Source organism: Sorex fumeus, unplaced genomic scaffold (assembly GCF_029834395.1).
Source record: "Sorex fumeus unplaced genomic scaffold, SorFum_2.1 ptg000033l, whole genome shotgun sequence".
Lineage (NCBI taxonomy): Eukaryota > Metazoa > Chordata > Mammalia > Eulipotyphla > Soricidae > Sorex > Sorex fumeus.
Genome location: NW_026606090.1, coordinates 34,759,390 through 34,786,069, shown reverse-complemented (window position 1 = coordinate 34,786,069; position 26,680 = coordinate 34,759,390). Strand labels below are relative to the sequence as shown.

Here is a 26,680-nt window from a genome sequence, read left to right as displayed (position 1 = left end):
TAGGGTCTTTGTATTACTTCAAGTCATTAATTAACTGAGTTCCTTTATTTTCTGTAAGACAATCGTCTCACCTCCCTTCCCATAACTATCTTTCTCAGAACTATTTCCTTTGTTAAACACATGCTTATGCAGGTTTTTACATGTGTATTATGTATCAATTATCATATAATTACATAATTGCTGTAATCAGATTTAACTGCATAATTAGAATGTGTAATTACATAATTAAAACATGTAATTACCAAGTTAAAAAAGTTATGGAAATAATTTTTTTAATGAATAATGCATGCATGAGTAGGTAACTACTGAAGTTCACTACTAAGCCCCGTGGAAAATAATTTCTAAGGAAAACACAATTTGAAATCCAATAACCAGTTATCTCAAAGAATTCTTTAAAACTATTTGATGGGGTTTTGTTTTATTTTGGGGGTCTTACTAGCAGTACTCAGGAGATCTGAGGCCCCTCCCAGTGGAGCTGGGCCAGTGGGCACCCGAAGTTGTGTGGGTCAGCTGGAAAAGACCCTGTCGCGGACTCCCAGGGCCACTTCTGAAATCCTCAAGGACCTCCAGGGCTGTACTGAAGGATGCTCCTGTTAAGGACTGAAGTGCTTAGCCCCTATACCATCTCTCTGTGGGTTTTTACCTTCTTGAACTCAGAACTCAATGGACTAAGGTGAGTGCTTAAAAAAGGGAACTCTAATGAAAAGAACACAAGATGGGTCAATTATTAATATATGGCATTATGCCCATATGTTGTATGTTTATCAATTTATATCAGCATAAGGTTGCCTTAATGTCACTAATAATAATAAACTATGACGTGTATGAATTTCATTATTCAGATTTTTTTGTGTGTGAATCCAGAAGGCGAGATATCTAGTTCTGCTCAAAAGGCCATAACTCAAAAGTTAATGTTACTTTAAAGTAAATGTCATATATTTATGTAATACTAAGAAAAATCCACTTTCATTCACTTAATTTCAATGTAGTGAATACATTTTTAATGAAGTTTTCTATTGGTGGCATGAGAATATTTCAACTTTGGAGACGATGAATATGCAGAGGTGTTTTCTCTGACTTTATATTGACACAGAAGTCATATGACAGGATATGGGCAGTAATAACTTTTGGAAACAAAATGATTACATTACAATTTGGTTTCAGGAAATAATCCTCTAATCAATAATCACTTACTGCTTTTTCTGATCCAAATCAACACAAAACTTGTTTCTTATACAGAAAAATCCCTACTCCTGTTCCATAACCCTATGTGAGTACCTAGTAATAAAGCACTTACCCAGTTATTTCATAATAATATATGTCTGCTGTATCTTCAGAGCATGAGCTTTAAAAGGGCAATTGGTCAGAGCAGGGAATATTCCTTCACATGCCTTGAATGCCTGAAGAAGTCTCTCTTCTCTCTCTCTCTCTCTCTCTCTCTCTCTCTCTCTCTCTTCATCTGTGTCTTCTCTCTCTCCCTCTCTCTTCCTCTCTCTCATCTGTCTCTTCTTCTCTCTCTCCCTCCCTCTTCTCTTTCTCTTTCCCTTTCTCACTTCATCTATGTCTCGTCTTTCTCTCTCTCTTACACACACACACACACACACACACACACACACACACACCATATGCCCATTTTTTTTCATAGGAACAGAATGTATGACTCCTAACAGCACATGTAACCAACACTTATCCTTCAAAACCCAACAGTTTAGCTTTCAAATATCCTTAAGGACTCTGGATAACAACTTATTCTTGACAAATAAGGAGAATACACACGCACACAATAGATGAGCATGCCTCACAAAGATGACAGAAAAAATTAGGAGAGCAGATAGAGCAAACTTTCATTTTGGGTACCCCATTGGCCACAAGAAATAAGGTTTACACAGGTCAGATCTGTGCACCTGGTCTCAGCAGGGCCTACTGTCAGCACTGATCACGCAGCGAATCCATCTGAGGTAGGTTAGTGTCCCGGTGATTCATCAGTCACTCCCATATGCATGTCCTGAGCTCCCGCCTGCTGTTCTGTGAAGCACTGTGCTGGGCATGGGAGTGCCATCGAGGAACAGGAGACGGCAGCTTGTGCCCTCGTGGAGCTCGTGCTCCAGGAATGGAGTTGACACGCTGCCGAGCCAGAGCAACAGAGCTTGTGCTCAGGCTTGGGGGTGTGGCAGGACACAGAGTGGGGGAGATCCACTGCCCCTCTCTCTCCCACATAACTCCTCTATGCTGACGGGGTAAAAGAAGTTGAATCTCATATGCTAGAGCAGGAGATAGAATGACTCTAGGTCCAGAGTAGGAGGAGTCCCCGTTTGTTCTACAGATTTCCAGTCACTCCCACCCCATGCTCAGTCAGGCACACTCCACAAGCTGTATTCTCAGTGTCTTTCTTGGAGAACAAGTTATGGGCTGGGGCTCTGCACACTGGCAGGCAGACTGTATGTATTCCAGGTGTAATGCTTAATCCATACATGGGTGGCACTTACAGTGCTAACTTGATATGTAAGAGTGTCATTAATATTTGTCTGATAGATTTTCATCCTTTCTGAAGAGAGAGACCCTAAGGGAATCTGGTATTATACGGATATGTCCTTTTTTATCATGGGTCATGGAGTTGCTCATGATCTCCGGAGTTTTTAAAATTGTATGTACGACTTTGAGGTCCAGCTGTGGTTCACAGAAGAGCTGAGAAGGCTCGCACTGATCTCAGCCAAATTCTCAACGCTCCTTGCTTGTCTGTGTGTTATTACCAGTGTCACCAAGGCTACTGCTTGCAGCTATCAACTAAGTGACGGAAGGCCACCATTAGCACGGGAGCACACTGAAACTGCACTCATGCATAAAATTTAGCTTTATCAGACTAGCTTAGAGAATCTTGGGTGGAAGGACAGAAAACAGTATGACCAAGAAAGTACTCGTTGAAGGGACCCTGTACCATAAGTTCGGAAGTTCTCTAAGATCACAGAATCTGGAAAGGCCTCTGGGACAGGTTGGGGCCTACCATGTGTGGAATCCCTAACAACTCCCTCTTCTTGGGAAGCTCCCCACCATCTGGGGAACGATTTTGTTCCCATGCAGACCCTTTAGTGTTCAGCCTGTAGGGAGGACACCTCAAGAAGCCCAAACTTATTAATTCTACTCTTTGGTACTAGTTTTGGCTGAGGTCAGAAGGGTCAATCTAATTATCTGCTGCTGTCGGATAAAACCTGACTTAAGATTCAATGCCGTGTACTGGCTTGACATCTGGCAAATCAGAGGCCTCAAAGAGCCTCGCCACAAGCCCCCCAGCCTACTCTGCCCCCATGGATCAGGGCAGGTTCCTTCGCCAAACAACTCTCGATATCAAGGGGATTAGGCACAATTTTGCTTCCCGGAGGAGAGCTTAGTTTCATGGCAGCCCACAGAATTATTCAAATCAGCCTCGTGGGAAGAAGCGTTGTCTTGACCTCTTGTTACTCACTCCCAAGCCTGCTTCTTCAGTCCCTGAGGAGTCGGTGCTTCAGGCACATTCCCTGCCAGGCCGGAGCCTCTCACCCCACAACTGTTCTGAATACATGTGACTAATCAACTGCTGTGCCCACCTCCAGCTAATGTCACGGGTTCGTCCAAGCTGCCTAGCTCTCACATGGGGGAGATGCGGAGGTAATAACATTGGGAGATCTTAGGAATCGGGTGGGGGGTGGGGTAGAGTGGGTGGAAGAGAGGCGGGAATCTCATTCAGGAGGATTTAAGAATCACATTTCCTTGTACTTTCCACTTCCTTTAATTACCACTCCTGAGATTTTGAAAGCAACTGTGGATTTGGTTGCTGAGATCGCAGAATGGCAGGAAACAGGAACCAGTAAACAGAGCCGGAGACAAAGAATTACATTTTAGGTGAAAAGAAAACAAAGAAATGTTTTGAAGTTTTGGAACCATCAGTTACAGGAAGCCTATTCTAGAAAATACATATAATTATCATTTGATTCACCAGCATCTTCTTCCCACATTTCACTTCTGGTACCTTGGATATCACATCCCCCAACTCTGTCTCTGTGTCGAAACAAAGAGTGATGGAGGAGAGAACTGAAGTTCAGTCCTAATGCAGGGGTTCCTGCTACAGTTGCAAACACAAAGCTGTCTTTCCTACCAATCAATGAAAGACCACAGGATCAATAGCAGGGCTAATTTAGCTAAATTAAGCATGGATTGTTTTAAACAAGAAAGGGGACACATCTGCAATAACCACTTTCCAGTATGTTTCCTAGCAACGTGATATTAAAATGATGTACAATATCAGTATCTTATTTTCACATACCCAAATCAGCCTCCTGTTTTGGCCATGCTATAGTGGACTCTCCCCCAATTAGACCTGCTACCATTTCCAGAATGTACTATGTCAAACAATCAAGTGTTTTTTCTTAGTTCATTAAAACACTGAATTGACTTAAGGACCTACTCAGTGAACCAGCAGCTACTGGGAGGAGGAAAGGGGAGGTGATTTTCTGTTTGTTTTAAGCTCGTAGGTTCATTCCCTAGACAAAATTTAATACATAGCAAAGGTGATGAATCAAAGCTGGAATTCACATATAAAGGCAAGAGAACCAGGAAAGAAGTGGTCTTGTGTATTTTTTAAAGAAAAGGTAGACGAGGAAGTTAAAACGTAGAAAGCATGAGTGTTTTTTGATGATTTTGGGGATTTTTCCCGGAGAGACTGAAAATCCTCACAATTCCCAGACATGGGCCTTGATCATGGGAGAAAAGAACGTACAACAGGAAGAAAAAGTGGCAGCAAAAGTCCAGGATCAAGGCTGAGAGAGAAGACGGGCGCTACTGTGTGCCATGGTCTTAGGAGTTGCTGATTTTTGTCACTTTACCAACTGGAGCTCAGGATGGTGGGAAGGGGCACAGGTGTGTTTGGGCTTGAGCTGGACACAGATGATCTCATTTCATCTTCCTGTGACACTGAGTCCATTTAAGTTCATTCTTCTTTTGGGGGGGGGGGATGAGGAAGCATCTATGCTCAGAGATCACTTTTGGTGGTGACTGGTGGACCCTATGCTGTATCAGGGATTGAAAGAGTTGTGTGCATGTCCACTTAATTAATACAGAATAAGGCTCCCAAGATTAAGCAATTTACCCAGAATCACTCGTTCTCTGAGTAAAACTCTGGGATCCAAAGAAGAACCTCTTTTCAAGGTCTCCACCTCTCTTAGTCCACCCGAGCCTCAGCTGGCCACTCCTGATGTCCTGCTTTGTGGGATATTCCTGCACTGTTGTCATTCAGTACACAAAGAGCCGAGGAGAAGATCGAATTCATCAAAAGCAGCCAGCAAAAAGAAAATCAAAAAGAAACTTTCCTGATAACCCCTACCTCATTCTGGTAAGGTAAAGGCAGGTAAAGGCCCTCCCGTTGATTGTCGATTTGCTCGAGCGGGCCCAGTAACGTCTCCACTGGAGACTTTGTTGTTACTGTGTCTGGCATATCGAATACTCTCGGTAGCTTGCCGGGCTCTCCGAGAGGGGCGGAGGAATCGAACTCGGGTCGGCCATGTTGGCCGCTTGTAAGGCGAACGCCCTACCTGCTGTGCTATCGCTCCATTCTGGATTCTATTTAAATGCCAGTTTGTTAAGTGGCATACTTCCACAATGTTTACAAGAATCTTATTCACTATTATGTGGAATCATTAACCATTGGCCAGGTATTATGTTAATAAAACTATTTTATGCTGAGTAGAACATTTTATTCTGGAGACCTCTGGAAAGTAGTGGCAATCATCCTTTGAGAAATTTCGTTTTACATAAAACGTTTGGGGGAATAAATCTGTCTTAATCATAATGCTATCTCCAATACTAGGGTTGGAGTATAGTAAGTGCCCAATAATTATGTACAAAGTCAACCGTAAATACTCATAAATTTCAAGATTCCTCTAATAGGTTAATTGACTGGTGATATTTACTTAGAATCCTCTAGGGCCTGAATCAATACTGGTGCCTATAAAACAGTCGGAGATGAGTAAGAAGACAAATCTGTCATCATTGGCAGCTAATCTGCAGTGGTGTGCTTAGTGGAAAGACCACACCCAATGGATGAAGACTGCTCCAAGGCAGCTGAGCATCCCTTTGGTTGCTAGGCAACCAAGGACAATCGTACCCTCATATCTGGCTGTCCAAACCTTAGTACACCTGTTTCCTCACCCAGAAAACAATTAAATACTTGCACTCTCAGGCAGTCAACAAGTATTTATGGAATACCCACAGGGCATAAAGCAATGAACTTCCTGATAACTTAAGCCAGGAAATAAAGCTGAAACAAAGAGATCAGTCCAGATACTTGGCAAAACAAGGCACAAGTACAAGCTTTAGATTCTTAAGTCCTCCAAGTAAAGTGGCCCACTGCAGTCTTGGCTTTGGTGTCTTTCAAAATTAGTATCTGGAAACGTGGCATTTATCTACTCCGGTAGAAACAGATGCATATGTATTGCTGTTATAGCAAATCACCTGAAAGCTAGTGACTCAACCCCTCATGCTCACAAATTTCTGGTCCTAAGAGTTAGTAGCTTAGAAGTCTTATGTCCATAGGACACTTTTCTGGAAGCTCTTTTACTCTCTCACCTTTGACAGTCTGCCCACATACCTTGGCTTATGCCCCCTACCCATCGCAAAGCTAGCCACAAGAGTAAGGCATTCATACACTCATGTCAACCTGGTCTCTCTTCTAAGATATATACATGGAAGTACATACATGCATATAGACAGATATATGTGATATTCTGGGGATTTAGGATGTGGCATCTCAGGGGGGCATCATACTCCCGTAGAGTGTGTGTTTGTATATGAGTCATTATTTGTCTACCAAGAACAATGATGGATTATGGATTCTGTGGGTATAGCTCAGGGATCTGTAGTAAGAATTTCTGTTGCACTGCACATTTTATGTTACAGGACATAATATATACCTAAGGTAGTAACTACAGAAACAAACTGACAGTTAAAACAAGATTTAGCTTCCAGAGCACTTTGACATACACATTTTGTATTATATCCTCATAAATACTTTGAAAGATAGGTGAGAAAAGTATTATTGTCTCTGATTTATAGATGAGGCACAGACGGAAGTTTTTAATGACAAAAAATTCACAGGGATGCAGACTTCTAGTGCTTTCTAATACTCACACTGCAAAGCTGTGACAGAGGATATCAGATCAACACATTGCCTAAAAAAGGAATAACATATCTTATTTCCTTTTCCTGAAAGGAAAAGCAGGCATGAGACTCTCCAGGCACTTGCTAAAGAACACACACACACACACACACACACGCGCGTGCGAGCGCACGCGCACGTGTAGTGGAGCTGAGGAGCAGCACGGGACTCTCTCCCTGCCACCTGTGCCAAGCCCGCCCTGCTGCGGGCAGTGACCCAGGCAGCCCAGGGCAGGAGGGGGCTGCTGCTGGGTGAGGACAACAAGGTCATGTGCAGACCTCAGACCCGGGCAAAAGGGCGATACTGGCTTCATGTTTGGATTTTCTTCCCAGGAAGAAAAGAACATAGCTATAGCTTTGTGTGCACACGGGGACACCCATTTGCACGAGCACCTGGCCATGCAATGTCTGTCCACATGGAGATCTCTCCACACAGGCACCTGTGCACATGGGGATTTGTCCACATGGGCACCTGTGCACATGGGGATCTGTCCATACGGTCACCAGTGCACATGGGGATCTGTCCACATGGGGATCTGTCTACATGGGCACCTGTACACATGGGCACCTATACACACAGAGATCTGTCCACATGGGCACCTGTACATACAGGAGTCTAAACACACGGGGATCTATACACATGGGAACCTATACACACCAGCATCTGTGCACGTGAGCACCTGTATACGCACAGAACTACACACGGGCTTCTATGCACTTGCATATGGGCAAGTACCCACAGGAAGCCAGGAGAATCTCACAAACATCCCTCTTCCTTCAGACCTTCAGACCCTGTGCCAGGCTGTTTCACTCAGGATGCCCCAGAGGGGGGTGGGTGATGCCCTTCCCCGCCCCGAGGGACCCAGCCTCAGCAGATGAAAACCTCCAGAATAAACAGGTGCTCTCCACACAATCAGGTCAAGTCACACCCCTGAGGCAACCTATACCTAGACATCTCATACCTCAGCCACTCATCTTCCAAGAGTACCGCACCACATTTGATGGGGTTTAAAGTAGAAGGCAACCAATCTTAGAGGAAAAATATATTTATACAGATAAAGATATAAGCACACAAGACTCTACCTTTAACAACATATTACTAATCTCTTATACAAGGGTTTAATGGCTCCTGGGTGAAATACAACAATCTTCACACACTTTCCTCTAAGAAACCCTTTTTGAATTACTTTTAGTGGATTATTCATATCAAGCAATACAAAATAAATTATTTCGGTTCTGCTTTGGGGCAGTGGTTGGGGTTCAGGATGGAAACACCTGAAATATGGTGATGGGAAGATGTAATGGTGGTGGGGTTGGTGTTCGAATATTAAATGTAATCAAATACTGTGAACTACTTTATAAAAATAAATCAAACAAACAAACAAAAAACATCCCTCTCCTGGTCTGTCATGTAAGTGATTTCAGTCTTTTCCAGGCATGCAATTTCAATAAGACTCTAAGATCAGAAACTCAGACCACAAACTTGCCACACTTGGATGGGTTTTCCCAACGTCTCCGATGTCTTACTTAAAAACAAAGACAAAAATGGGTGTGATGCCTGCCCCCACCCCCAGCGTGTGCTTCTGGTGGACGGGGCAACAAGATGCCCTTCACTGGTTGCTCTCACTCCACCCCTAGCTTCAGGGTTTTCCTCCCACAACTCTGAAAATATAGCTGCGGGTGCAACTCACCCGAAGCTGCAGGTCACAGCCACCTGCTAATGCCCTTGAAGGGCTCCTAGGACACAAGAAGAAACCTGGCCCTATGCTGCAGCCTGGGGACGAACACAAGGCCTCCCGGGTGCGCCTGGGGCAGCCGCATGCCCTGCCCACATGCTACTGGCCGGACTCAGCTGGTGAGAGAGAAGGCAAAGGCCACTGGGATCATGCAGGGAAACCCAGAAATGTAAATGGACCCAGGGAAGTCGAGTGTGACTCCCTTTCTTAATTGCCTCACACAACTCCCACTAGATGCATAAATTACAGTTCCTATTAACAGTGCTATGAATAATAATCAGTTTACTTTCTGACTCGTATCTAAATATACTTTCTATATGATTTCATCTTTTATTCAGCTGTTTAAAAGCAGAACATCTAATTACAGTTCCTATTAGTCAACATTAATTTTTTTTTCTTTGCCGTGGAGCATGTGTGATGACTGATTTTCTAAAAACAGAATTCTTTAGCATATGGAACAAATCATGATATTATTAATGTATTCCCAAATGACTCTGCATTTCAATTCCCTTAATTATTTAGTCATTGCTGATTATGTCTTTTTACAATTCATTATCCCATTTCTTGCAACATGGGCATTTTATTCATTAAGTGTCAAAATGAAGGGTTTGACCTCATAGAAAAAGATAATCAGGAAATATTGACATGTTTTTAAAGTCTGTGCTTCACGTTGTTTCCATCCCGATGCTGTAATAAAGTTTGTCAAGACACCCTGAGAGCCCGTTTGAATCTGTGGATTCTGACGGCTTCGCCGCCCAGGTAGGAGGGGAGTTCGAGAAGTACAGAGCTGTTTACCAAGACATCGCTGAAAATTCAACTGCATCCGCTCCAACTGTGATGTTCTCATTTTAAACTAGATACTATTTGTGTAAGGAGGCTGTTGTACTAGTTTTATTCAAAAGCTAAAACGATCCTTTAAAAATAGCTCTTTAAGTAGTGCAGGGAAACACAAGATAGAAAACATTTCCTAAATTAAAAAAAGACCTAGCTCTTCTTAATAAGGATTAGTCTTGTCGTTTGGCTTATCCTATTTCAAGTTCTACAATTGGCTCCAGTCTTGTTAAATCAGGGCTGCCAAGGCCCAGGCAGGGTGCAGGCCATGCACGAAGGGTATGCCCGTGCATACTGTCTAAGACCAAAACTTAAAAAAGAAAAAGGAAAATACAGAGAGAGCAGAAACACAGAATGTAAAGAAAAGGAAGGAAAATAAGCAGACTTGAGTTTCCAACTTAAAGCCTGTCTCCATCTAAGATGTTATCTCAGGATGAGCAAACTCTGAGTAGAAACTTCCAAGACTTCCTCCAAGAGGACTCAGGAATGGAAGAAAGTGGGAACCCTCTTCTTAAGTGTACCCTCCTGACATGAAAACGGAATACTACTCAACAGAAAGTAAGAATGGAACACATTCTGTCTTTGTTTTCTGATTTACAACAAATAAGAGATGCCAAACAATCAAAGGAGGTACATCCAGGCAAGGCAAAGCTTGCTGAGAGGTGCTCCAAGGGAGGTCCTTTCTGGAAGTCGACTCAAAAGGGGATTTATTCGGAGAAAGTTTCTGCATTCCTGTGACATGACATCTTCCCTTCCCCATCTGAGAAGGGTAAAGGAAGGGAGTCATTTGTTTCTCACCTTAATCCAAGTGAAGAGTTATTAAGACACATAGATACATGCATATGTATCCACCCATACACCCACCCCCACATAGTATATATAAACAAATCTACCTATATATGCAGATAGCTATCTCTCTATGTATCTCAAGGACTTAATACTTGCTCCAGTAGCGTGGGGATGATGAGGGCACAGGGGCTGCACTGGATGCAGACCTGACTTCTACCTGCAGAGACAAAATCCACTTTGGGTGCAAAGGGTGAGTTGGGACAAAAACAAGGAGAGAAGTGAGAGTCACATGAAAAATGGAAGAGCTACAGGGCATTCATTCCAAGGGAGATGCTGACAATTGGGGCAAAATCCATTTGGAATTATTCACGAATTTCAGGTGAGAGAATGTTCTTCTCTCCCAAGAAGAGATTTCCTAGACTGGGGCACTGGAAAGACATAACATAAGTTAGGGCAAGTGCCTACAATGTGACCATCCCTGTTTGTGCACTGACACCAGACAGTGGCCCTTGAGCCCTAATGAGTATAGCGCTGGACCCTGAACAAAGCCAGGCAACCTGGGGGATCCCTGGCACTGGAATTAAAAAAAAGCAACTCCATAGCTTGGGTCCCTTGCATTGAACCACTGACCTTGCTGGCCAAGAATTGGGGAATCCCCCCATAAATACTGTTCGGGAGACCCCCAGAAAAGAGAGGCTCACCAATCCCAAAGGAAACCAATGCCAGTCTACAAGCACTAGTCAACTAGACTTTGTAAGGGCCCTCACCACACTTCTACCATCCCCCTTCTAGCCCCGGAGGAGACAGAAATACTGCTGGAAAGAAAACCCACCAACAGAAGGACCAGCCTTGCCTCTCACACCCTCCTCAGATCACCAGAGGAAAAGAAATTAAATGGAAGACAATCTTGGTAACTTCCAAGTTCAGAGCTTTGATGATGCTACTGAAGTTTCATTCCGAGGCAGGGGAAGAAGACCACAGAAAGGGTTTGAGGAGAAAATGAGGGTGAAAGCAGCTGATTGGTAATTATATCCTACTTGGAATCCTTGATACAGTGTGCTGTACTTTTCATTGTCATCAAAAGCATAAAATTTACCACTTCAACCATTTTTACATGTTCACAGCATCACACAGATTCACACTGCTCTGGGTTGTCACCCCATAACCACCCACCAAGCACACACAGACCATGCCACAGTGTGTGATGGTCACACTTCAACTGAGTGAGAGAAGCTGTACTGGCCTTGCTGATGCACCTGGCATTGCTGCTGTAGCAATGCGACTTTCACTGATGCTATTTCTGATGCTCTTTCTTGAGTATGTGGCTTAATGTCTGTCACCAATTTCGAAAAATTTTCAACCACTATTTCTCCTGCCCTGTCCTCTTTTCCTCTTCCTGGGATTCCCATTATATTATTGTTCAGCCATTTAATTAACCTACAGATCTTGGATGCTCTCTTGTTGTCTTTTTTTTTTACTTCTTTATATACATTTTCAGTTTGAGTAAATTCAAAATATTTCCCTTCATGCTTATGAATGCTCTCCTCCACTGTGTCTAATTCTCAGGCTCCCTTTAAAGGCATTCTTTGCTTCTTCTGTCTCCCTTTTCCAGGTGGCTCTAGAATTTCTGTCTAGAGTGAAATACCCTATATGATCTTTCTTTCTATCTCCTTTTTCCCTTGAGTTGTCAACATACTGATTAACACACCAAGGGTAACTACTTAAGTTTCCTGACTGAGGGCTCTAGTATCTGTGTCTTATCTGAGTTGGATGATTCTTTTGTCCTTGCAATTTATACACTGCCTGGAAATTTTATATGTCACACAAACTTGTTAGGAGACAGTAGGTTCTTGGGCCCAGTTGATGCTTGGAGACAAGTCGGTTGTGTCCAGCATCGAAGGAGAGTGGCTGGACCCGACATGCGCTCTCGGCTCAGCATCTCCTTGCTGGCTCCTGGTCTTCTCGTCACACTTCTCTCCGGGGTGCAGCTCACTGTTTTTTGGGCACCGCCCTGACTGAGCTGGGGAGGAAAGACAGTTTGGCTCTTGGGAGCCTCAGTCTGAGGACGGCAGTGTAGAGAGTGTGGCCACGCCTCGCTCCCGTGGGAGAACTGCACTGTTCCACAGCAGATCTTGAGCGGCACCAAGTTGTGTGCTTCCTCCCTGGTTTCTTCCCCAAGAACCCAGGACTCCGGGATCCATGTAGGTTGCATTTTCCCTCGACTTTCAGACTTTCCTCCTCAGGAGGGACAGGCTGAGGTGAGAGGAGGTGATAGCTTCGTTACTCCCGAAGCTGAAGGAACTCCCCTTGCCCCCCGGGGCCCATCTTCCTGCACAGGAAGTTCTCTTCTGCAGGCAAACACAGAAGGCACATCTGGTAGCGGGAATGTGTGCCCTCGTGCCTTCTTAGTGGGCTTCTCAGGGAAACAGCCCTCAGGACAGTTTGCACCTCCCTTACTTCCAGTAAGAAACCTCACTAAAGTGGAATCTCCACGCCACGGAAAAGGACAACACTTCAAAAGAAGCAGTTCCTTTCATGCTGGTCTAGCAATACCACCCCTCCCCCCAGGTCCCCTTTAAGCACGAGTGTGAAGGCCAGGAATGCTTGAACATGTTCGTTTGAGCTTCACTCCTGAGATTCTTTGTCCTTTCAGGTGCAAGGAGACCTCTGAGCATGATACAGCTCCCCTGAGTCTGAGGAGTTATGGAAAATCGACTTACGTTTAAGCAGAAGGGGTCTCTGTCATTTGCCAGTAAAACAACTATTCCAAGCAATTTACCAGGTTCGTTTTGAGGCAAACATATGCTTGTGAGATAAAAGTTAGACCAGATTTTTAAAATTTGTTTGCTTGTTTCAGGTCACACCCAGTGATGCTCAGGGGTTACTCCTAGTTCTGCACTCAGGAATTACTTCTGGCGGTGCTCCAGGGACCATATGGGATACTAGGAATCAAACCCGGGTGCATGGAAAACGCCCTAACCACTGTGCTATCGCTCCAGACCCCAAGACCCGATTTTTAATTCTTTGTGCGCTCTCCACAGTAATCTGCAGGAATTTAGTAGACCAGAGTACTTACAAAACTTAAGTACTACTCGACTCGGGTAGTCTCATATACAAGCAACTTACATGCATAAATTTATAGGAACGAACAGTTTCACAAGCAAGTGAAAAGGCAAGAAAACCTAAATAAGGCCTTGAACTACGCTCTCGGGGGACAGCCCGGTGAAAGGACGGACCCGGGAGACGATCCACCAGGGGGCGCAGTCTGCATCCCTTCATTCCTGTGGCAGCCGCTCAACGCCAGCCCCACAGAGCTGTGAGAAATACCAGAGCACACTTCTTTCCTGGAGTGACTGAGAATCCCACTGGCTTCTTTTTTATTTCAAGGAAGCTCTGTCTGCATATTTGATTGTTGTCAATCAAAGTACAAGCAGTTTTTAACATCCTTCCCCTATTAATGCTCAGTTGTAAAGAAACCGTAAGCGGATACCTCGATTAGAGGAGGAACACGCTTTCATCCCAAGTTAATCCCCTGCAGCAGTCAGGAATCCTTTCACAAAGCAAGGCCTCTTAGCAATAAAAATAATATTATAGAGCGGCACAACTGGATTTTATAAACTGCCATTTCTTTAATATAGCATCTCTAATAAATTTTTTTTCTCTTTTTGGGTCACACCCAGCGATGCTCAGGGGTTACTCCTGGCTCATGCACTCAGGATTACTCCTGGCGGTGCTCGGGGGGCCATATGGGATGCCGGGAATCGAACCTGGGTCGGCCATGTTGGCTGCGTGCAAGGCAAACGCCCTACCCACTGTGCTATCGCTCCAGCCCCACATCTCTAATAAATTTTGAAAATTTTTTGAATATCAGAAACATTCTCTTCAACGATTAGAAATATTCTCTTCATCTCAACAAAAATGATGGCAACTTAAGAAATTAAGTTGTATGTGTACTCCCTGAGTCAGAAGTTCCCAAACCATATTTCTCTTCCTACTTCCTTTTAAGGGAAAAATCATAGCATCTTCTCTGAAAACTTACTTTCTATAAGGGATTAAACAAAAAGCAAGTCCTCTCCGTCACCTTAATTCTCAACTGCATTCAAGCTGCTCCTCCTCCTGTCACCCACTTTGGGAAACCCTGCACCAAGTTGAACACACTTCCTCGTCCCCTTAGCAGACGCCAACACCATATCAAATGAAAGAGAACAATGGCCCTTTTCCCTCTGTAAAATGCGCATTGTACTGCCATAGATACTGGCTCCATGTCACCCAGTCAGCTTACGCAGGAGCTGTTGCAGCTGATGAAACTCACCGGCTGAAAGTTCAGCTGTGATGAAAATAAAATTCATGCCCATGCAGTTAGGGGTACTGGGGCTTCCGTCACCTGGGGCTCTCAGAGTCCCTTGACTCTCCATTGGAACGACCCTCTCCCCAGGAACAGGACAACAGAACCTTTGTCACTTGTGACCTTCATAAAGAGTCTGATGGGGCAGGGGGGGCGGGGGAACCCCTGTCAGGGAATGCCAGGGCCTGAAGCTCTGGGGGGGTGATCTGAGGCAGATGCAAGAACCTCCTGCATGCCTGGTGACATCATTCCCAGGCGACTCTTCCCCCTGGACCAATTCTGGCACCTTCCTGCGCACCACACCCCCACCTGCCTCACTGCGGTCTGACCCCTACCCCTGTACTCCCTGAGCGAAGCACTGCCACTCCAGAACCTGTCTGCTCAGGGCTGGCACACTCGAGGCCCGGAGCTGGAGAAGTGTAAGCCTCACCATGCCTCTAAAGCGCCCTTCCGAGGCTGGGACAGGTGGGACATGGTCATTAAGGCCCTGGCCTGGCAGACGGCTGACCCCCTCCAACCTGCAGCACCGTGGGACCCCTAAGCATGGCGGAGCGCCTGAGCACTGCCCAATGGGGCTCTCCTGCAGCCCCCAGCATAGCACAGGGAGTGGCAGGCAGCACGCCTTCCCCGCACCCTCACACGCGCTCACTGGCCTGGTTGGCCAAGAATGGCTGGGCCTCCTGAAGCGCTTAGGGGACCCTCTCCAAAGGACTGTGTGTCACATTCTCGACTTCTGTGTCCTCCTGGGGTGGACAATGCCACTCAAAAGCCCACTGTGTGGATTTGCAGTGCTCCCGGAGAAAGGGCACAGCCATCCTTTGATCAGCTGGACACTGTGGTAAGTGGCCTTCCCCGGGGTGCTCGGCCAGTCCAGCTCCGCATCCCTGTACCTCACCGAGGGTCTCTGCAGCATGGCTCCCGGGAGAGACAAAGCTCCCGCTTCTGAAGGACTGTGCACCTCCTGGTGCTGCCAGGAGCACAGAGGTGAGGGAGCACGGGGGTGGGGGTGGGGGGTGCAGAATCCATTTTAAAATGCCCAACCCAAAATCCTTGCTGATCTTACCTCCTAAACATTTGTTCTGATTCACCAAATATTTTGCTTCCTGTTTTTCACTTTCCTCCATCTGCATGCGCTTTGCTTTTGATGTGGCACACACGTTAAAAATACATTATGAAGCAGACAAGCCTGTGCCCCTGGAGCTAGCAGGCTGTCCCTTGCTTATTCTTGACAAATCTCCTTTTGTGTTCCTTTGTGCTCAAGTGATTAATCACTTCAACTATCCAAGGGTTGCTGATGATCTTTCGAGATGACTCCAGCTACCGTGACCCCTCCCCCACCTACACAGCTTAAACGTTTCAGGCATCTGCTCTCCAGTCTTTATTCACATCCCAGTGGGGTCCTCATTTCATATAACAATAACCAGTGAACCTCAAAAAGGAACTTTGTGTACACTGCTTGTCTTCTCCTAGAGTCTGGGCCAGCAGTGTATGTGGCAGGGATACTAAAGGACTTCACTGAAAAAAACAAGGAAACAGCAAGTTAAAAAGTCAGAATGATAAATGATTATTTTGCAGACCAGACGAGAGGTTTTTATTGTACTGTCTGGAGAGAACTTCTCGTCCTCATTTTTCTATGAAGCACCATCTTCACTGCACTGGGGCCGGGCTTGCTTTCTGCCCTTTCCTCTTTCTCTGGTTATTGTGCAAGGGAGTCTTCAAATATGGCTCTCATATTGGAAGCTGAGTTCCTGATTCACCAATCCACAATTTGGTTTTCAGGTCTTGGGAGGTTGTAAACCTTTTAGGAGCTTTTTAAAAAAGTCTATCCTTCCCTGTATCTGTCTCAAGAACAAAACATGTTTGAGGACTGACCCAAGCTGTAACATTCCAAGTTATGGCCAGCAACGGAAGGGCTAAAATGGTTCAGAAAGTACATATATTCAAACAGTCCAGCAATGTTAAATCAGTTAACATGAAGTCCTAAGGCAATTTCCCTGAAAAACATGCATTTTAAATGCAGAAATAAATTTATATTTGAGAATAATTAAAAGATATTTGTAAATAGCTGAGGAATAGACTTTAAATTATGTGCATGGCAAGTCAATAAGTACATTGATCTTTAGACTTTGAGTCAGGTTTTGAAAGGCTAATCAACGTTCATATAAAAACTTTTTTTTCTTAAATATGGAGTAAGATATGAAATTCCTAATATTTTAAAATTCCATAGAACTATTCACCTTTATTTAGAAGCATGATCATTAAAAAACACTGTCCTGAAAATACCACTAGTGAACTGCCCATAGACCTCTGACACTGTCTAGGAAACTCAGGCAAGAATAAATACGCACTTGCGTCCATGAGAATACCTTCTAGAGAGGTGGGGAAGGGAAAGAAGCTCCGAGTGAACTGGCCGGAGTTAGCCCGGGAGTATTCTTAACCCTAGAATCTGCAGCCATGGGGAGTCTGCCATCATGGATTTATCACCAGCAGAGGAAGGCTTTGAGGAAGGGTACTTGGTGGTCTCCAGAAAGGGCAGTGCAGAGCTTCCCTGAACGTCGAGCCCTGAGCACAAGAATAGAAGGACCAAGTGCAGACATACAGGCATGAAGCTCCGGTTAGAATGTGGCAGGGCAGAGACTGTGCCACCTATTCTGGCTGGTGTGGAGAGGGCTGAAAATCACAACAACACGCAGATAGATATGGGAGAAGAAATTAAAGAAAATGTGTGAGCCCTAAGGTCCAACCCTTCCCTTTGAATATGTATTTATTTTTTCATTTTTTCAGTGCTGGGGATGGAACGCAGGTCTTGGGCAGGTCTAGGTCTATTCCCCAGGTAATCACATCTTTATAAAATCTAGGATTAATAGGTAGTAGATGTTCTGATTTTTTGTGTCCTCTCTCTTTGGTGCTCAAATTATTTTCTATCTTAGGAATTCTTTTAAACTCCCCTGTGTGCAAGGATGATTTACGGCAAATCAGTATAACTTTGCAACACTTAACTTTAAAAATAACACCAATGTTTTTCATGAAATTAATACAATTAAAATGTATGTCTTGAGTTGAACACTTTGGACAGATGCCTTGATTGCTCTAAGAATTGCCTTCTACAGAGCGTAATTCAGTGGAAATCTCTGACGTGTGCTTTCAGTCTATGAACAGTAACATGATAATTAACCAAATTAGCCCTGCAAATTTATCATCTTGATATATTCAACATGTACATTACCCTCATTACCTATCAAAACAAGAAGCTCAGTGTCACGAGAGACCACTAGGATACAAGTGGAGGAGACAGGACTAATCTCTCCCGTCGTGGACACCAGCAGTCGCTGACCAACAACTTTACACTCTGAATCCTGTGCCTCAATGGAAAAGGGCGTAGATGAGGAAGGAAGGGCAGCAGCGACTAGTGGCCCAGCAGGGGACTGAAGGCAGATACGGCACGCTGAGGAAGAACACAGTGGACATGTGAGCTGACCTCAGGCAGAGGGGCCCACGTCTCCATGGAGGACACGGGCAGCAGGGCAGGCAACCTCTGCAGATCATAGACCTATAGACCTGGGCTTAGGAAATACACTTGGGCTCTTGACTTGCATGCAGCCGACCCAGGCTGGATCCCTGGCACCCCAGAGAGTCCTCTGAATCTGCCAGGAGTGACCCCTGAGCACAGAGCAGGAGGAAGTCCTGAGCACTGCTAGGTGTGGCCCCAAAACAACAAAAAAGTTTCTTAAGGAATTATATTCAACAACCATTATGATTGGAAGATGAAGCTGAGGAAATTAGTCTGGTGAAAAGAAGACCAGACGAGAGGCTGAGAGACACAAGGATGGTAAGAGGAAGGCGAGTTCTGGGGGAGACTAGGAGCCCTGGCCAGCAGCTGGGAAGGAGTCCAGCAGAACAGAACGTGAGAGGGGCAGCACTTGAGCATCAGAAAGCACCGCTGGGCTGGCAGCATCATGGCCCAGCCAACGTCTGTGCTCGAGGACTGGGGGAGAAGAAGCTCTGTGGTGTGGGTGGGAAGCAGAGGTGAAGGACCAAGGGCTGGGCGGGGAAGTCCACTTCAGAAGGACACAGGGGCTTCAGAGAACACGGCTGGACCACATGCCTCCCCGTTCACAGTGCCACGGCTGAGGAGAGGCCGAGAGAGGAAGGACTGACCAGCTATGGGGCTGGACGCAGCAAAGGACCTGCCTCCACACCAGAAGGAGGAGCCCCAGGCGGGAAGAGGGGCGCTCTCCTCACCTGAGGGAAGCACGAAGAGGAGGGAGGCTCGGGAACATTCTAGATCTATCAGCAGATGGAACACAGGAAAACTAAACTACAAGTAACTAATAAAATTAGCAAAATAAGTAAGCCAAATACCAGAGTTCACTAAAAATGTGAAATAACATATAGTAATTCCATAAGTCATTTTCAGTTTTGATTACTAGTCAACCGATAATATTCAATGGATGTATATGCTCGTATGATACTTAAGTACAGAAACAAGGAAGAGAGAAAAGGTCCATTGATTAAATTAAATTAATTTAGCAAAGGACACAAAAGTAAATTGGTTGAAAAACATTAGCATTTTACTGTTGGAGGATAGCACTTAAAAAAAATACCCTAAAGATTAAAAGTAAGTACATCCTTCGGGAATTTTATATGTTGGAAAGTATAAGACACTGTAGTTTTACTTGTATTAATACTTTCAACTCTACATAGTCAAATAAAAAAACAACATTGTAATTGTAAACCTCCCTTATGGATTAAAAAAAATGTATTTCACTTAATACAAACTTAAGTGTTTATTTTCTGAAACTCAGGAGAAGCTGAAATGAAAAAAAGTGAAACATGATGAACACAATGAAATCTGGTGGCCTCTGAGCATGAACAATATGGTCCAGTGGGCCATGCACGCTCTGAGCAGACCTCCCTTCCCACCACCTACACTCTGGGTTGCTAAAGCTGGGTTCTGCTTGGTGCCATCCAGAGGAGCACTGCACGCCACCGTCCAGAGGTGCACTGAAAGCCAGCATCTGGAGGAGCACTACATTGCCTGCTTCTGGCAGTGTTCTAATACATTGAGCAAATGTACTTCTTTTTTTAGTGATACTCAGTCTTGCTTGTTGGTTTTGAGTCATGCCAAGCAATGCTCAGGGGTTACTCCTGCCTCTGTGCTCAGAGATCACTTTTGGCAGTGTTCGCAGGAGAGTGGATGGAGTGCCAGGGACTGAATGTGGGTCAGCCACGTGCAAGGCAAACGCTCTCCCCACTTACTCTTTACTGTTACCCTGGCCCCTGAGTGAAATTCATTCTCAATGTCTTTGTTCTGTTGATGTACCTACCAAAGTCAGAAAAACAAACATCTTTTTTAAAAAGTATTTTTAATGTCTCAGTACTAGAGTGCAGTGCGAAAGCTCTCCAAATATTTATGGGAAAGTGCAAAGTCGTGCCCTTGACATTGCCAGGAGGCAGCACCTCGTGCCATCTGGCCTGCCAGCTCACTTCCCCGCACCTCCCTAACTCTTACTCGGCTGTCAGGCAGCGGAGGCATAAAACATTGGTAGATTACTTGGAACCCAGTGGCATCTAGCTTGTGTTCACACGACACTGGCTTCCTTTCTCCCATTCAGCATCTCTGAGCAAAACACTGACAAACACCCATGAAAATATATCCACTGAGGGGTCAGAATTTACCCGCTATTTTCAAGGCAGGGAGAGTATTCCCACAGGCCCGTAGATCCTTAGGCTGCTAACACCTGGTTTTCTCCCCAAGTTGAGTTCTAATGAGGTATGCGGTGTGCCTTTCAGGGAGAACCATTGCAACTTTTTTTAAAAATTTTTATTAGTGAAACACCATGAGGTACAGTAGACCTGCAAATTTTTGTGCTTGGGTTTCAGTTATACAATGATCAAGTACCCATCTCTCCACCAGTGCCCATTTTCCACCACCACGGGTCCCAGTATCCCTCTCACTCCCCAGCCCCCATCCCTCCAACCTACCCTGCCTCTGTGGCAGGGCATTCCCTTTTGTTCTCTCTCTCCTTTTAGGGTGTTGTGGTTTGCAAAAGAGGCATTGAGTGGCAATCATGTTCGGTCTATAGTCTACTTTCAGCATGCTTCTCCCAACCATTTCAACTTCTAATGATGAGCATAAGAATAAAACAGGCAAACCCAGAAGGGTAGAGGAATTCTCTTCCAATGCAGCTTCCTGGGATGCTGATTCTTTTGACCATTGCCCAAAAGCCTGTGGGCTCAGAACCAAGTCTGAACTGAAGTGACCTCCTGCTCCATTTCTGTTAGAACAGAACCCTCTGCAGTCTACGGAGTGGGAGAGCTACAGAATATAGACAACCAGCCCCCCAAACCAGGACATGTCTGGATACCCTCAGAGACACTATGGCACCTTTGGTTGGTAAAACGGAATTGTAGGTGGGATATAAAGACACAGAGTATGGAGACAGCAAATAGCCAAGATAACTGAACCCAATCGCTGCTTTACGTAACTGGGGGGCAAGTGGGGGAAGGGCTTGGGAGGGACCCCAAGACGGTCATTAATGGAAGGAAGCCCACACTCTGCTGGAGGGTGTTGGGTTGGAGGGTTGGATGCATGAAACTTTATTGTTAATAGTATTATAAATCACAGTAGTTATGGCTTTCGGTTGTATACATGGTTTTGTGGTTGTAGACAGAAGGACTAATAAAATGATGGGTATAAAATGCATCAACAGAATATAAAGGATGATATCTATCTCTGTATCCATTCAGATGACTAAAAGAAAATGAAAAGAAAACACTTTTAAGCAAAATGGTTTTCCCTTGGATAAGACTTATCAGTCTTGCACGGTGAATTTCCCTTTGTCTCTCTCAGGTCTACTTGTATTTTATTGCCTCAAGTAATGGGCTATGCTAATATGGGCCCAAATTTGTTTTGCCATTTATGGATTTTATTTTGTCACTAATGAAATATTTGCTATTGAAAATAACCAAAATAATTTATCCCATCAAGAACAGGGAATAAAGTCTGTGAGGCTGAAGCAAGGGAGATTTGACCTGGGTTTAATTCTAAAACTAGGTACTTAAAACCCATCATGTCCTTGTTGTCTATTTGCCCCAGAGAGTAGCTAATATTTGGGTTTTTTCCTTTGGTTACAAAGCAGGCAGACATTTAAGTACAGCCGAATGTGAAGAGACCAGAGTGACACACATTTCATGCTACTCGCTCACAGACATTCCAGAATCCCACGTGAAAATCTTGTCCAGGAGGATCCTTGGCTTTTAGAAAACCAAAGGAAAGGAGTTTCTTTAACTGGCTAATAATGTCTGTTTGGTCACAGTTCCAGAAAACTGGTTTGGGTCTCCAGAACTTAAACAAGCACTGGTTGCTCTGTATACAGAGCGAGAGATGCAACTCTATGCAATATCCACTATGAATGTTTCACAGGAAATGGTGATTAAAGCAGCAATCACCAGGGAAAGTCACGAAGGTGGGCTACTTGGGAACTGTGCTGGAATGATTCATCTCTCACACACTGCTTTCCCCGGACCAAGGCTCAAAATGGAACGGGTAGTGCCCTCAACAGCTGCCACCTAAATCGGTCTACCATGCAGGCTCTAGCCCTGTGCCACCCATTAAGTTGTATGTGAATTTTATTTGCTGAACAAATGTTAATGTCATTTTATGTTAATGGATAATGCTTGAAAAGTACCTCGACATTACAGCACTGGAACCGTTAAGGATGAAATATATTATAACTTAGAAAACAGTAACAAACATAAGAGCCCCCAGCCCTTATCACCCATCTCTATAGAACATGGTTATAATTTCTCCCTTGGTTAAGTGCATTTTTGCAATATTATGGAGATTGATTGGGTCCCAGGATTAAAATTCTGAGTAAGAATAAAAAATAATTACATTACAGAACACAAAGCACTGTTCAAACAACTTGAAAATAATCACCTCAGCAAAAATAAAGAGGAGGAGAGAAAAAAGAAGCTTAAAGATGACTTTGACAACATTAGCCATGAAAAGGCTGTGAGTTCAAGAGCACAAATGCATAATCCGGCACTTTCAAATAATAAGCACATGGAAATGCCAAAATTTGCTTTCCGTGACGTGTTTGTGAGGTTTCTTCAATGAGCCAGGGGATACCCTCGTTCAATGAGACAGCAGTGGTTCAGAGAGGGGTGCCAAGAGCAGATGGGTGCGGCACCTGCAAGCTATGTCCTCTGGGCCAGGGGATACCTGTCACCTTTCCTGGGGGAACTGGGATGTGCTAGTGCCTCCTTCAGATGGCAGTTAGGAAGGTCAAATGAATAACACAGGCAAAAGACTTAGACAAGTGTTCGTGCATCACGTGGCTTGACAAATGTTCCCTCTGCATCACCTCATAGTGGCCAACGTATTTACGGAAAATGAAACCGTGCTGGAATAGAAACTGGCCCTTATCACATCTATACTCACCGACACCATTTCCTGGTTCTAGCCTGAGAATTCTGCCTCTGTATTCCACAGAAACACACTCAGGACAGTCATTAGTGAACTTTTTGCTGTCTTGTCCACTGGCCATCTTTATATCTTATTGAAATAGTATCACATTATAATTTCACAGAGGCTTTGTGCGGGTGTCATTATAAACCAAAATCCGTATAGTACATTATGCTTGCCTCTGAAAGCCTTAATTCCACCCTTAACCTGAGTGGTTTTTCATTCTCATATCTCTTGTTAGAAATTCTGTGTACTGTGAAATGGATTCACTCTTTCCCACGTCTCTGACTTTTCACTGTCGGAGTATTTCCCTCGGCTTCTCTTCGTATCCCTTCTTATGACAGCTTCCTTTTCCTGATTTCCAAATGCTAGAATTTAGATTCTCATTATTTCCTCTATCTTTAGTCTGTCTTCACGTGCATTCATCTATTTCTAAGGTTTTATTTGTCAGCATGCCAATGAATACAGAATCCTGGTCAGCACTGAGACCTCCGTATTGTGCTTTAGCCTCATGCATACATGGGCTTTTGCTTGTTTTAGCCCCATCTATTTTCATCTATATTCTCCTTGTTTTTGTTAATGACTTAAATGAAACTCAAACTGAGCATTTCTGAAAATCAATTTGTGATGCATTCTCCTCCCTCAATATTCCACACATCTGTGAGTGGCCTCCCATGAGACTTTCACCTGGGAAGCTGTCCCAGCCACCCTCTTCTCAGCCCATTCCCCACGACTTCCCAGCTGTACACTTAAGGAACTCCTCACTCACAGCCCTGCTCAAATTCTTCTCTGCTCCAGAGCTCCTGGGCAGGGCTGAGGCGGGCGGGCACTGTCTAAGTCCTGCCCACATTCCCCACTTACTCTCTGGCCGCCTGACCTAACCTGCCTCTTGGTGTCAGACAAGCCAGGCTGCCCCACTTCTTTCTTGGAACTTTACCCTCCATAGATTTTTCATTCACTCCTCACCTCCACCATAGTTATTCAAACATTTCTTCCTCAGGAAATCTGTCCTTCATCCCAAACAAGGTCTTAGAAAACCTGAGATAACATAGTTGATGTCTGACATTTATGTAAGTGGCACTAAAACAATTAGCACTCCTCACCCACAGCACACTGTCACTTCCAAGGAGGACAGGTGGGCTGTCACTGGCCAGCACCTTCTCTGAGTACCTGCCATGTGCTAACAGCTGTGAAAACAATGCCCTGGTCTTCATTTTAAGGAATTTTAAAGTCACCCTTCTCTTCCTCCACAGTAACAGTCACCTTTCACAGGTGATGGTTGCAGGTAAAAAGAGCCCCTGGCAGTCATGGAGTCCTATCACATTTACCTAAGTTGATTACAATGTATGAGAAAATCAGTAAGAAAAATAGGCTCTAGGAAGACCATCCATGGGAACTCAGCACCGCAAAAGACAATACACCATGTCTGTTGGATAACATTCCTTCGTCCCCTCACCTCCTCCGCAAGAAGCTTAGGTTTCCTGAGTTAACACCCATCACTGTGCTCCTGAAACACTCCCACTTCCTTGGACTCACCTAACACTGTCATTGCTAAGTGTGCAAAGCCCCCTGGTATAAACATGCAGATATATGACACAGCACTTTATTTAACATACATATACCAGAAATAAAACTACCCACTTTGACAAGCCTTTTCTATATAAATCCCTTCAGAATTTAAAAACATCACCCTGAATACTACAAATTAAACTCAATAGTTTTTGCCAACTTAAAAAAATTGTTTGTGGCAAAATGATTTGTGAAAAGAAAAAAATCTTGTCCTTGAAGAATATTTAAAATTAAGATTAATATAAAACTTTAAACAAAATAACTGCATTATTATAATTCACTAGAAACCCAAGGAAAAGTGTTCAGATGTGAAATAATTAAAAACATGTTAAAATAAAGGTTTTTTAAATAGGTAAGGTAAAGGTAAAGGTAAAGGCCCTCCCGTTGATCATCGATTTGCTCGAGCGGGCCCAGTAACGTCTCCATTGGAGACTTTGTTGTTACTGTGTTTGGCATATCAAATATGTCACGGGGAGCTTGCCAGGCTCTGCCGTGCAGGCGAGATACTCTCAGTAGCTTGCCGGGCTCTCCGAGAGGGGCGGAGGAATCGAACTTGGGTCGGCCATGTTGGCTGCGTGCAAGGCAAACGCCCTACCGCTGTGCTATTGCTCCATTTCTAATTTTTTTCTTAGTGGAATATTAGCTTTCTGAGAACCATAAATTATTTGGTTATTCCCTTGGAAAATATATAAGTGAAGAAAAAATATGGGTTGAAGATGACATCCTGATTATGAGCTTAAATCGTGAGGAATAAGAAACCTGGCAAAACAATCAATTTTATGAGTTCCAGTGCAAAAGTGGTGCGTGGTGATAAGCCCTATAGATAGTGATAATGAAAGGATGTGCTATGGAGCACTGTCTCTGTCACTGTCTTCCCGCTGTTCATCGATTTGCTCGAGCGGGCCCAGTAACGTCTCCATTGGAGACTTTGTTGCTGCTGTGTTTGGCATATCGAATACCTCACGGGTAGCTTGCCATGGGAAAATAATCGGAATAACAGGAAAAGTCATACAGAAATGAATGTTCAGACACTGAGCATTGCCTCCATGCCACAGAGCTTCTGCCTGTAATTACATTCGGGGGAAACTAACAGGCAACCTGTATGTGCGTCAGAAGCATGGGCTACCGAAGGATGCGTCTACGCAGCAGGGTGGGGAACGGCACCCAGAGGTAAGAGGAGTGCATCGGGCGCCTCAGCCCTCTCTGACTTCCAGCTGATCACTTTAATCAGCCTCGCGCACAGGCGCCAGTTGGAGGTGCATTCCTGGGCTCTCTAAGAGGAGCACTGCTTTGTGAAGTGTCACTTAGGCAGTTTATGCAATTACTCTCAGGTGAAGTGTCAAACAGGAAACAATGGGCTCCCTTGGTTAATGACACCTCACTCGGCGGCGTTCTATGTTCAATCAGTTGATAAGATTTGCAAAGGAACATCCTTACCCGAATTATTTCTTCTACACAGCTGTTGGCTTCTCCAGATCTGCTCTCCTGAAATCAAGAGAGAATAAAATTAAGTCTGAGAGACTAGATTGCTGACTGTTAAGGAAAACAGACACTGAAGATTGAGCTGACTCTGGGGGAATGCCTCCACAGGCGCACCACCAGCTCTTCTCCTTAACGGGACGTTCCCACTGCGCCTGCACGCAGGCCAGACCAGGGCACGACACAGCCCCCGAGGAAGCTCTGGGCCCTTCACCTACAGCACAGCTAAGGGGGTGCCTCTGAGGGGTACAAAACACTCCCGCCAGTGTGAGCGCCGTC

At 44.6% G+C, this 26,680-nt stretch overlaps 1 protein-coding gene across 2 annotated transcripts in view; it reads right to left on the bottom strand.

Moving 5' to 3' along the window:
* The window catches only part of AFF3 (ALF transcription elongation factor 3), a 601,777-nt gene that overhangs the window by 284,342 nt on the left and 290,755 nt on the right, over positions 1-26,680 (bottom strand). For both annotated transcript variants that reach the window (XM_056116650.1, XM_056116651.1), the window contains exon 6: positions 26,360-26,407. In XM_056116650.1, the coding sequence (XP_055972625.1) occupies positions 26,360-26,407 (48 nt within the window). The remainder of the gene's footprint in view (positions 1-26,359; positions 26,408-26,680) is intronic.